General features: G+C 41.1%; 1 protein-coding gene across 1 annotated transcript in view; it reads right to left on the bottom strand.

Annotated features, from left to right (window-relative positions):
• MAP3K21 (mitogen-activated protein kinase kinase kinase 21) overlaps nt 1-13,744 on the bottom strand; it is a gene marked incomplete at both ends in the record, with an annotated part of 40,231 nt that extends 26,487 nt beyond the window's left edge. Inside the window, one exon of the mRNA XM_084261428.1 lies at nt 13,009-13,744. Coding sequence (XP_084117554.1) covers nt 13,009-13,744 — 736 coding nt within the window. The remainder of the gene's footprint in view (nt 1-13,008) is intronic.

Raw genomic sequence — 13,744 nt, 5'->3', positions numbered from 1 at the left:
GAGACACTACTGTTATCACACACATTGCTCTTAGTCAGGAAAGGCAGAGAATTTAGGCTTCAAAAGGAAGCAAAATTCCCAGTAAAATACTACCCAAGTGCTCCCAATCCTTTTCCCCTTGCCATTCCTTTTCCACTACTCCATCCCAAAACTCTCCCCCATGCCACTAACACTTGCTTTGAGCTACTGAAGGCAAAAGGTAAGAAAGTGATAAATGTGGAAGCTCAGGTTAGGGATGCAGTCCAGGTCTGCACAGATTAGGAAAAGAGCTGCCTTCTCTGCCCCTTTCTCTTTTATTCTGAGCTTGGGTTGAAATGTTCTGTCATGTTGTTTTGGCATTTTTTTTTGTTTGTGTTTGGTTGGTTTTGTTTCTTTGGGTTTTTTTTTTTTGGGGGTGGGGGGGCGGGGGGCGGAGGGGAAGACAGCAGGGAAGAGCTATGGACAGATAGGCTGTAATTGGTCAAGAAATAATAGAAAAGAGCACATTTAGACAAACCCATCTCCTGGGGTGCACGCTTGCTCTACCAAACACAGGCAGGTCCAGAACTACACCCCCCATGCTACCTTCAGGACTAAGCTGAAAGTATTCATTTAAATTGCAAGGATTTCATTTAAAGTGTAATTTTAAATAAAAGGCTCAAGTTCTTGCCTCAGCTTCTCCCCTTTCTACTTCTTAAAATTCACATAGCTTAAAAAAACCCAGTATTTACAGCAAGCCTGAGGGAAGCTTAGACAGACCTTTCAGTTGGCAACATACCCAGGAAATCTCCACCTAGCATTAAGCTCTTCAATGCCACTCCTGTAATGCAGTTATTTCCTACAGTCCCACTTTTCTTTTTGCTACTAAAAAAAAGATTATTTTTCTCCAACCTTATCTATCACTCAAAATCCCCATTTAACACAATATTTCATTTGAAATCCACGACTTAGTATGGTTAAAAGAAATTTTATTTCATAATGCATTCCAGCGCTTTCAAGTGACCATTTTCAGGTATTAGTCATTGAAACCAATTAAGTAAACAAGGTATTCTGAGAGAAGCCAAGTAGAGGGACCTTTTCAATAGTTTTGATGTGCGGAATTCAAACTAGCTTTTCATTCTCATATTTTTAATATATCATCCTGTAATACTCCGGTCCTTTCTATCCCTCCTAATCTTATTATACTCTCTTCACACCTTCTACTATATATCCTTTATATTCTCTATTTTGTTGCTACTAAAAATAAGGTATTAGGCAACCATAATTTCTCAAGTCGACTGCTTTCTGCTACCTTATCTATAGTTTGGTAAACAGCTGACTATCAGTTTTCACAACTATAAGCTATTTAAGTTACTATGACTACAGGTAAGACTGCCTATGTGCCCACTACCTTTACCATGACTGGCAGAATCATTCTTAGAGAATACCAGAAAGAAAAGAAAGATGTTATACTATAAACCTCTACTTGCAAATAGAGATTGTCCGGACAATGCTGCTAGTGTCATCCATGCCCTGCACCCAGTCAGTTCCCTCTCTTAACTGTTTGCAAGTGAATCTGGTTCCTGTTAATTCACTAAATCAACATGCAACAAAACCAGCAGGGCAACCTTGGATCTTTACCTGGGAACTACCAGGCAGAAAACAAAAATAGGTCTTACTGAATACTGCATATTCGGTTAATGAAACACAACACCTTGTCAACATTGAGAGACCCACTTCTGCTGTTTGAAGCTGTCGCTTGGTTCTAATATCAATTGGTCATTAAAATTTTAACACTGCCTATAGAATCCATGCCCAGTTTTTAAAGTGCAAATTAACAACCACAGTGAAAGCATTAAGCCATCAGAACACCTTCCAATATACACAAAAGATGACACATTTGCATATACAGTACTGCTCGTGAAATATATGCCCTTTCTCCTATGGGTTCTCAGGATAACAACTGTTATCTCTGCAGCCAGTATCTGTCAGGTTGTGATTATCTCACTAGATTAGGTTTAGAGCTCACCATCAGCAAGGGAATTTCATCCTTTAAGCAACAATTACATATGCAGGGAGCATTTATCTACTTTCTATTATAGGGATCCCATGTTCCTCTGTCATTTATGTCCCTTTACAGGGAGCATATAACCACTTTCATTTTCACACTAAATTGAAAGCAACAGTTTGTTCTTAAATGTATTTATCTAAAAATATCTAACTTGGAAAAAAAGAATCCTATGTAGGAGCCAACGTATATTTAAAAAAAGATCCTGAACAAAGTGTTCCCAATTGGGAAGCCAAAACAAGACTAAACTTGACAGCGAGTCCTTGACAGCACAAACTGACAAATACACACCAAGCCTGGAAGAAAACACATCCCATAGTGGGACATTGTGGCACAAGAAAACCAACAAAGCATAAGAATGACTGGGAGTACCCTGGCTTTCTGGAGGAAATGAAGGGAAAAGGGGAGAGAGAGAGAGAAAGAGGGATGAGAGATTTCAACAGCTTCAACACACCTTGCATCACCATTTCTTGCTTCCCCTTCACTTTAATAACCATTATTAAAACAACTTTGGGCAAATGGGAACTTGAGACAAAGAAGCAGTTTTAACAAGCTATTGGCACAGGCTGCAGGTGCTGCAAGTTGCTTTCTTGCCATTTGTGTTTTACCTGCTGTTCAGATAGTTCTGTAATGCAAACCAGAAATCTGCACTGTGCCACAGAAGGAAGTACCAGAGGTAACAAGCCTCTAAAATTAGACATTCAAATAATAATCATTTAAACAATAAATAATCAGCAAATTCTGAAGAATACAGGACTTGGATGTTGCACCAGCAAAAAGGCAATAGCAGGTTGTACACTAAACATTCTCAAGTTCTCTGTGTAATAAAATATTAAGCTTAGTTGTCCTATTTAAATCTACATTTAAGAAAAGGTATCTCATTACAGCAAGCCCTCCATAATTTTACAATTATATGGAAATCCATCAACACTGAAACTTAGCTTTAAAACAGAAAACACATCGTTACATGGCATCTACGAGGAATGCCCCTACTTACTGGAAATAGCAATTGCAAGCTCTTGCTTGCTATTAGTTCTTAAAAGACAGCTATGCAATAAAAAGTGATCAAAATGCAGATAGATTAGAAAGAAATTCTAAAAACAACTAATAACAACAGCCAGGTCGTGAATCAGTCATTCATAAGATATTCTAGTTTCGCACTGTACAGAACAAAGTGGCTATGGGGCCATTCCTTAAAAGGACAGCACCTTTGTTATAAAACGTATTTATTTTTAAAGGAACTTCTTATTCATAAAAAATACCCCAAATGCAAAGCAAAGTAAAGCTATTATATTTAAGTTGCAAAAGGAGTCTTACTCAACATATAATATATTGGGCATGGTTTCCTCCAACAGACACTCATAAAATCACCTCCCCAACCCCAAATTCAAGACCTGGCCATTCCTTTAAAAACAAAGTAAATAAATATGTGCCATATAACATACAGAATTCACCAGGGAAATGCAGCTGAGGTATGTAATCTCAAAAACAGCATCTAGGGGCAAGAGCTGACAGACGTTACCTTCCTTCAGAGCTAACAAGTTAACTAGCTATGAGAACACTTTCTCAAGATTTAATTTAAAAACCAGTAATTCTTCATTCAAATTTGTTTTGGATTTATAGTAGCTTTTTCAAAATGAAACAGAATGTAACTCAACGCAATTTGATTTTTCAAACTAATCAGGAGAATATGTGGCTTCTGAATACATGCAAGTATTTATGCAGTTGACACACTTTCCTGGTCATAACAACATGTTACACTCTGCAGTTAAATACCTCCTTTGTTGCTTTTTTTTTTTGTGATCTATATCAAGGTGTATTTGATATGCTGAAATTAGACTACTTAATGCACAAAAAACCCCTTCAAAATTAAATAAAATTTAGGAAATAATATACATAAACAATTAAAAACATATTCTACCTTTGAAAGTGATTAACAGAAATGAAGTATAAGGATATATAGGCCCAGGGCCATATGAGCTTGCTGCCACTGAAATACTTATCTTTATCTCCTCTCCAGTCATAACCCCTCATCCTCACAGCTTCCCTTCCTCCCTCCTCCACACTGAGCCTAGCAACTGGAGACTCTTAAGCCTGCAAATGAAACAGCTTAGAGTAATTTTCCACTAGAACTCTCAGTTGATTGAACCCAGACCTACTGAGGGTGCAGGCAGCGATGGGTAGATTCTGCTGACACAGGGTAGGGGGGAGAACCTGTGCCTGGAGATGGGTGGGGAAACCTCACAGCTGGCTGCTAACTGAAGCCACACGCTACCCGCTGTACTAAGTGAGAAGTCAGAGAACATTTCAGAATTATTAGCTCTAACCCTTTTACATCTAGTTTTAGTCAGATGTGTAAAGGTAAGAATCTAGCTCTGCTACTTTTTTCCATTATAAAATCTTTCTTGATGAAAATTACTATTGAAAAGAACCAGTTGAATAAACTGAAGACAAAAAAGTCTGTCTCTTGGTGATGCCTACTGCTATGAATCTAAGTGCTGGTTGTAGATGTTTAGTTAATGAGTTCCTTTAGAAATGTATCTGTTAACATGAAACTCCTTTAATTTCTATAAGGAATATTCATAGGTTACAATCCATAAAGAATTCTGACTTAGTTTGTCGGTTTCTTTTATACAAAATCTTTGAAATAGTCGTACTACTTTAAAACAAAAATTTGCCAAACAACCTGTTCCCAACCAAAGGGGGGGGGGGGAGATTTAATTTTTGAGCCCACTTTTTTGTTTAAACACAGAAATTTGGAGGGGGGGGGAATCAAACTTTTGAAACATAGAATATGAGGTAGAAGGATTCCTGCATTCTGTCCTTGCAGTTTCTTCAGTAGCTGAAGCCCCTCAGGACTGTGCATTTCCAAGAACTCTAATCTTCTTTAATAGCAAAGGCAAAACAATTATTTGAAATTAGAACTCCACAAACTTGGCAGCACTCTTTTAGGAGGAGAAAATTGAAGGGAAAACCTGCTCTTTTGACTCAATAATTAGTATAACATTCAGTAATGAGTTAAAAAGTATTCTTTATTCCTTTTTGCATAACACAGGAGGAAATAAACACAATTAGTTTCAGGAAGATCAGTGGCATCTAATCCTAAGGGAAAAGAAAATCACAAAGCTGCCTCAACATGAGGAATTAAAACATAACCATTTCCAAAGGTTAATTTGTACCAACGTGAACCACAGCACTGAAACAGTTACTCCTGCATTTTCAATGGGAGGGCCTGCTTATCAGCTCCAAGTTAATAGCACACCTGCCAAAACACAGATTCTAGTCACTATGAAGAGAACAAAGCATGATTACATAGCCAACACCAGCATGTCTAGGAGTGATTTAATTGGAGCTATGACACCCCCTCACTCCCAAGGATTAAACTTGTCAGGAAGCTCCAAGAATACTTCTGTGCTGACATTATAAAAATACATAAAACTTTTCCATCTTACCATATAAACCCCACGGCTTTAAGATTCAGTACGTGGATCAAAATTCAAACATCCACTTGTTTTCAGTTACTGATCTGAGCTGAACTCTCAGTAACATGGCCAAGCAAAGTAAAAATGGTGAAATTAGTTATAAATGATCAACCCAGGAATGTAAATTTATGACACCAGTTGTTATTTTGATACCGCTACTTAGCTAAGTAATTTAGTATTTAATATATTCTATTTGTATACATTTTTGTTGACATCAATTTCATAATTTTGTTTCTAATAAAAACAAACCAAAAAACATCCAAACAACCAAGCTCTAAAATTTTAAAAAAAGAAATTCCTGCACTTTTTAGAAGCATAATAACTGAAGGTCATCGGGATGAATTTCAATGATTTACATTTAATAGAAATAAAAATTCAAGGACAGAAATCACCCATGCCAAACACTCCTTGCAAATGTTCACTACTCAAGGCCATCATGTTTCAGAACTTGAAACACTGAATCATGTTTAGAACAAAGTTTACACTTAAGGATAAGAAAACTTGCAGTCTGCAAACAAAAAGCTATTCTCTTCTAAGGTCAAAGAAACCAGAAAACAGCATTCAACATCCAGATACAAATCAATGTTGTCTTACTTCTCTGTTGTTTTGAGGTTGCAGAATGTAACTTCTAAATTGAACTTTTAATACTTGGTAGTAGCATCCAAAGGTATACAGTACGCTTACATTCCCAAAGAGGTGGTGGTAGTGGAATATTCTGGAAATGAAAACTTTTCTACGTCTCAGGTTTTTTTAATGCTGGGCTAACACTATCAATGCCCAAACCCCAATCTCATTTTGCATTGTTACATTCTGTACACTGCCTCATTTTCACAAGTGTTGTCAGCAGTAAAACTCATTTCTCACTGTTCAGAGGAACAAACAAAATTGTGTAAGTATTTTAACTGTTGATGGCAGGTGTTTAGCTGCCTGTTTTCCACTTGCTTCTATGGAAATGGCTTGCTCATACAGTGCAATTTTCAGAGGCAGGTAGGTATGTGACCATATCCCCAGGGCACCAACTTAAATAAAAACAATCATGCCAAGTAACACTCAGAGTCTTATTTAATATATAAATAGTACAAACACTCTAATCCAAAAATCCTACACTTCAATTTATAATGCCAACCCAAAACAAAACTTTTTTTTTTTAGAATAGACAGTCAGCAAACGTGACACGTGGACTAGAACGTGACTCCCCACGTTGGCCATGAAGAGTCACCAGAAACCTTGGTGCAAACAAGCCTCTCACCGAAACCTGCTACGAAAGAGTCCAACACGGAGCAGGAAGGAAGAGGAAAAACCTCCAACAGCTGTAAAACCAAATCACTTGGTGTGTTACAATGAGAGAACAAAAACAGCGAGAGGAGAAAGACATGAAGAACAAGTAAGATTCAGAAAAAGATCCAAGTAGCATTATTCTTCAACTAACAACACTACCTGTTAAGAAGCAGAGAGTCTCAACACCAAATAAGGAACAACTCTACAGTTATCAAATGACCATAATTGGGGAAACAGTAAAACTGAAGTCAGTATTGAAAACTACTTTTTAATACATAAGGGTATTAAAAAATAATGGGTTTTTAATTGCTTATATCACACTTAGCTAGCATTTCAGCCTAGAAGCTTGTTTTCAGCATCAAGGGCTATATTTAAATATACTTGAGCCTTGTTAAATTTAAGGTAACTTATTGTAAATTAGTGAGCATTTTTTCCCCACCTGGTAATGTCTAACCTTGAGATACATAAAAACACCAGTAGCAAATTTAGAAGATATTAGATTGAGGTAAAGTAAATGGCTCTTGCAGTTAGGTCTTCATCTGAAAATAACCTAGGTGCTGGATGTTACTCCTCCACTGGAAGCTTAAAGATTGTACAAATAAGTATCGTGCTACAGCACAGCAGTTTAGAAAATTTCAATTGACAGGTATTGTATTAAAATAGTTAATTTTAAATGCTGAATATTAATTTTAAATGCTGAAGCACATCCTTCAACTGGAAATTAGCCTCTATGACGTTTTAGCACTAGTTATTTCTACTGCAGATCGAGACAATCACAGCAATCACTCAAAATCATTCTTTAATTCCAACATCCTTTTCTGAACACAAACTATACAACAGATTTATATCCAGCAAGTGAATATAAAGTGGGCAGAATGCAAAACAGCTCCTTTGATGAACTGGAAAAAGATACACTACAGCTCCAGGCTGCCAAGCATAAGCTGCTCCCACAGAATCCAACCAGCTTTCATGGTCTCTTAAAATAATAAAATCCCTATCTACATAGCCTGAGCACACCACAAGTAATGAAACAAATTACTGGGAGCAATGTTTTATGAAACAAAGTGGAACTAGATGATTTTTGAGGTTCCTTCTAACCCAAAGCATTCTATGATTCCATGAAAAACTCCTTAAGAGTTCTACAGCATGCCAAATTTTAATACATCATTGATAATTTAAATTCTGCAATCCTAACACAGTTTGCACGAGGGTGGTTTGATTCGGATTTTCAGTGTTTCTTTTTAAAAATATTAAGTGTTCAAGGTTATTAAAACTAGAGCTGCTTCCTGCTACACCACTGCCAAATGCTTCAGGATGCACGACCAGTTCTTGCGCTGTAATTCAGCGGCATTATCTTCACAGAAAAGCACAAGGCAGGGCTACTGCTACTCATCGAGATGCGATAGGAAGCTGGTGCACCTGGAACAGTTTCTAGCTTTATGCAAATTAAGTAATTAAGAACAGCACAAACCACTTAAGTGCCGTGACCTTCTATAGGAACACAGCATGGAAAACTACAGCCTAAGAATTTTAAACTGCTAAATAACTTCTGGCCCCACTGTTTCATCTGACTGACATTAGTCAAAGCGATACTGCATTCTCAGAGATAGGGTTTCCATGGGTTTCGTCAAAGTCAGCTACCTTACGGAAGGGGAGCTTTAGTTAGTTGTGCTAGAAGAAAGCCTTCTCCCCTCTCCAGACCTGAGAAAAGCCAGCCCGTGGGAGCTGAGCAGCTAGCCAGGCAGTGCAAGCAGTTTCAAACCAAGCACAGGCAACCTGCTACAGGAGGTGTCAGGAGTCACCCAGCACTGGAGGTGGGCGTGCTGGGACCTGCGGGGACACCGGGCACACAGAAAGGAGCAGAAGAGCAGAAGTTCCACAAATGAGCATGCCAGCATTAGGAGAGGGAGACACATGATATCTGCCAGTAGAAAATCAGATCTTTTAGTTTTCTCACAACAGAAGGGGTGAGCAGGAAGTGGCAAAGGGCTATTGAGAGTAACATCTCCAAGTCTCACTGCCATCAGAGGACATTTTGGAACTTTATTTCCAGATATAGAAAGTTACGTTGAAGCTCAAGTCTGCTGAAAAACCTCACCTCCTTTTCCCCTCCAAACTACCAAAGACAACTGTAATATGATTTCATTTTTTATTTTCTTGTTAACTGTACATTAGAAGATTCTGAATTTTCAAGCTTTTAGTAACATCTAAGCAACCCTTACAGCTCAACTTGCGATGTGAGCTAGCCTTCCCTCGTCAAAACAGAGCCAAGAGACAAATTATGCACCCCAGTGATTTTAGAATAAATAAAAACAGTTCAGGAAATGCCAGGTAGGCTTGACTCTAGTTTCTTTCTCCTCCCCCAAAAGCTAGCCTCCAGTTGCTATGTGGAGAAGTTACAAGGGGAAGCCGTTTTTACGAGTTCTTGAAAACCTAGCCATGTCATTGTAAAGCTTTTTAACAGCAGAATTTAAGCAATTCTGCTGCAAATAGCCTGCAAGGGCAAAGTAGAAATAATTTGCTCTTGCTATATTCTCAAACTCCAGGACAACTTCCCTCATCAAAAGCAACTGATTCATCAGTTCTGCCAAACATCACCACACTATCACACTTCCTTCTGAGGTTTTAAAATAAAATGATTTCTATTTTCTGACTCTCTCATGACTAGTTTGAAGAACACGACATTGAAGTGGATTGTCTGATTGCAGTTTCCCTGTTCTCTTCAGATTTCAAGGATTGCTCTCATTAGCAGTCATACCCATGGCCTTATTCAACAATCCTTGAAACTCAAGGTGTCCTTGATGATTTCTAAAAGTAATATAAACTCAGTGCATTTCAGAGACCTGAGAACTGCAAAGGATCCCAGGATGTCGGAGGAGCTGGAGAAAGCCATAGCAAACTGAACCCTACTCACATATCTATCTAGAACAAACGAGTACAGAGAACTTTATCAGTATTGTGTTAGCACACATAATCTGCACAAAATCAACTTGGTGTTTTAGTTTGTATTCATGGATGGGTCTGTGCTATAAGCAAGAAATTCTAAACTTTTTATAAAATTTCCTACAAGTACACAGAGCTGCTGCACTAGAGACAAAGCACCTTTAAGACAGTAGTACTGCAGAGTCCAAAATCAATCCCAGAAACATGAACCTCTGCTTCCTCTACAGTAAACTTCAGAAGGTAAAAACCTTGCATGCTCTATCTGAACATATTACCAGCTTTCTTCAGAATACTAAAAAAGAATCATGAAAAGCTGCACTAAGCCTTTAAACAACCACATGTCTCGTAACTGATGAGGTGTCCTTGCGCAGAAGAAAGCTATTTGATTCCAAAGACTCAGCAACGCAGCTGAGATACGCTTAAAAGACACATATTGCAGGAGAATTCCTGGGTTTTATTTTCAGTAAAACATAACTTATTCATAATCTGCTGGTACACTTAATCAAGGCTGAATTTGTATCTAGGAGGTACAATTAGGAATGTTCAATTATTTTCACAATTTTAAAGGTAAGTGATATGTTGACCAAAAAGCAGATAATTCATAACTCCTTGACTATCACTGATGGTTTGGAGCTTCAAATTTTCTTTCAATTTTTTTCCTTCAGATTTTAAATTGGTAAAGTCCACCTCTGAATCCTTAATTTAGATTATCTCCTTAATCTATAAAGTATATCTAAGCACATAAGAACTCTTTATGAGGAAGTTATTCTTGAAATAGACCATGTCCTTTTTCACAGAAACTTCTCACCACATCACCCCACAAGGTTTAACAAAGCACTGTTATTTGCAAATAAACATTACAGGCCACAGTTACTATGTTTCCTTTCAGAACACATATCTAAGATAAAAACTTTCTTTACATCTTTGTTTTGCCTACGTCTGAGTAACTTTTAAATATTAGGTTTTACATGTACTCCAGAATTAAAGAAACTCTGCTACCAACAAAACTTGAGAGTTACCCCCTTACTTCCTTGTTCAGCCCTCACAACCAAGTCTGTTAACTTTTTCTTCCCCATATAGAAAACATTTGCATATCTATTTATTTGCCTGATTTTGCTTTGGCAAAAAGAAAATCCTTTTTCCCGCCTCCCAAAAGGAGCCGAAGGAAACTTGTGCAAACAAACCCAGATAGTAGTCATTGCTGTGCCTGCTCTCATGGCTCCTTCTCTTTGTGGCACCTCCTCTCTAGTCACGTCAATTTGGCATCAGCAAAATCACACTAGATATGCTGTCCTATTGATCCCAACTCCATAAAATTGCTTGGAGAGAAACTACACGCTTGCCTTTGAGATGCTCGCTTTGCCCACTGCCTGCCAACCACAAGCCCAGACATATATCCTTTCTGGATCAAACATACTGGTGGAAGGGGCTCTCTTCCCCTGGCTGGAAAAATTGATTGCTGTCTATTTGCTAAGGAAATAGTTTGTGGAACAGTCCTTACAGTGTTAAGGGTGGTTGTTTTTCTCATTTGTTGTGCAAATTAAATTCACATTGCTGTACTTAATTACTATGGCATGTTGTATCACTAGCACACCATTGTATTCCAACATTATAATTTACTTGGATGACTGAGAGACATAATTCTATTTAGAATATTTAATACTGTCTTCAAGCTCCACTAAAATTAGGAAATACAGGTGAGTATTTGAGTAGCTGAAGATAAGCGCAGGAGCAACAGGAGTTAGTAATGAAAGCAGTGAATAGGCACCTATGCTGAGGTTATTACCAAAAGCTTATTTCTAAATTGTTCTGCCATTAGTCCACATACACAGAGACGATAATGAGAACCAGTTCATGGCAGCCACCAACTCGGCTCTAGATGCTATGTTAAACCACAGGGTTATGAATTCAATTCAGATATGGTCCCTGCCACTATCACATCAGGAGGCAGACAGACAACTTGCTAGAAATTAACGTGTTGGCTGTGAGTAAAGGCACGTTCCAAGAGTTCATCATCTTGTGCTATGAACAGAACCACAAACACAGCTGAACTAGGTCCTTTCTTTATCCAAGAAATAGTGAAAGTATTCTCAGGAACAGTCCCATGACTGAGCCTTGCCTTAACAACCCATGCATGATGACCTCCAAGACACGCTGCAAAGGCCTTTTAAACAAAGTGCTTCAAACCTGAAAGAAGCTTTTTTATCTTTTTTTTTTTCTTTTTTATTTCTACCAGACTACTTGAGGCCTTCCTAACAGCATATTGCTGCACATTTGGCACATGCAGAACAAAAAAAAAGAAAGAGAGTAGAAATGGCTTCAGACATTTATGGAAGCAGACAAAAATCACTGTCAGGTCACCAATTTAAAACACAGCTATAAAGGCAAAGCACCTTCTAGTAAGCCAGCCTTCCAGCATCACGACTCCGGAAATCTTAGATGCTCTTGTATCGACACTCGGATCAAGGATCCATTAAGCATGAATTGAGTAACTCCCTCACGCTTTCAGGTGCTTTTGTCCATGCCAACCACTGAAAGCACATCTGGCAACCGCACAGGAGTTCCTGTTGGTTTTATGCCGGTCTCTTCTAGCTCAGTGTTCACTAAGTGGGTGAATTTTAGCAATGCTAAACGTATGCACTAAAAACCAGAAACACCCACGATGGCTTGGCAGCGAAACAGAAGTGATACCCTTCCTTAACAAACCTTATCTTCTACGAGGCGCTTTGTTTACTGCAACTTTTCCAAGTCAGGACTACACAAAGCACCAGAGTAAAAGAAGCCTCACTCATCTGCGAGCGTGGCTGCGCACAGGATTTTATCCCACTTCACTTTTAAGCGTCTGAGAGGCCAGGACTTTGCCCTGGGTATGTTGCAGGTAAACCCTCTTCATTTTACCTTCCCCACGACGAGTCCATAACCAGCTCACAGCCACAGCAACAACTAACCTGCCGCCGGCCCAAGCTTCTGGGCAGAGGGTGCTCAAGCAAACCAAGTTACGACACCCATCCCTCGGTGAAACAGGGCTCCCGGACCGGGCCCGGCCGCCAGTCTCCTGAGCGAGCCGCCCGTCGCCAGGCCACCCCCGCGCCTCCGCCACGACAAGGGCCGGCCCCGCCACACCGGGCCCAAACGGCCCCCCCCGCCGGGGAGCCCGAGGAGGGCGCCGGCGCCGCGCTGGAGCCCGGACGCGGCAGTGGGACGGGGACCCCCTTCGCTGTCGTCCCCGCCGCCCCTGAGTCTCCCCCTCGCCCCCAACCCCCCCCGGTGGGGACTCACTGTTGCTTGACTTGAGGTCCCGGTGCAGGATGGGGACGATGGCCTGGTCGTGCAGGTAGAGCATACCGCGGGCGATCTGCACCGCCCAGTTCACTAGGATGTGCGGGGGGATGCGGCGGCCTCCGCGGGCGGCCCCGGCCCCGGGGGCGGCGGTGGCGGCGGCCAGGGCCCGGTTGAGGGAGCCGCCGCGGGCGAACTCCATGACGAGGCAAAGGTTGGGCTCCCGCAGGCAAACCCCATGCAGGGCGATGATGTTGGGGTGCCTCAGCATGGAGAAGAGCTTGGCCTCCTGCCGCACGCTCTCCGCCGTGGCCGTGATGTCCTCGTCGGGGTCCTGCCGCGCCGCCTTCACGGCCACCTCGCGGCCCCGCCAGGTGGCCCGGTAGACCTTCCCGAAGCCCCCCACGCCGATGATCTCCTGCAGCTCCAGGTGCTGGAAGTCGATCTCCGTCAGGCTCCCCGCGGGGTCCGCCCGCCCGCCACCGGCTCCCGCCGCCCCGCCGCGCGGCTGGCGGGTCACGTAGTTGGCGGGGAAGATGCCGAGACGGTGGCGGATCTTCCCCGCCCACCAGCCGTCATCGCCGGACACGGCCGCGTCCTGCGACAGCACCTCCACGACGTCTCCCCGCCGCAGGCTCAACTCGTCCTCGCCGCTCGCCTCGTAGTCGTACAGCGCCGTCCACAGCGGACACGCACCCCCGCCGGCGGCCGCCGCCCCGGCGCCCGGCAGAGCCAT

The sequence above is a fragment of the Gallinula chloropus genome, assembly GCF_964237585.1.
Source record: "Gallinula chloropus genome assembly, chromosome: 3".
Lineage (NCBI taxonomy): Eukaryota > Metazoa > Chordata > Aves > Gruiformes > Rallidae > Gallinula > Gallinula chloropus.
The sequence above is the reverse complement of the archived record's forward strand: the minus strand, read 5'-3'. Positions and strand labels throughout refer to the sequence as shown.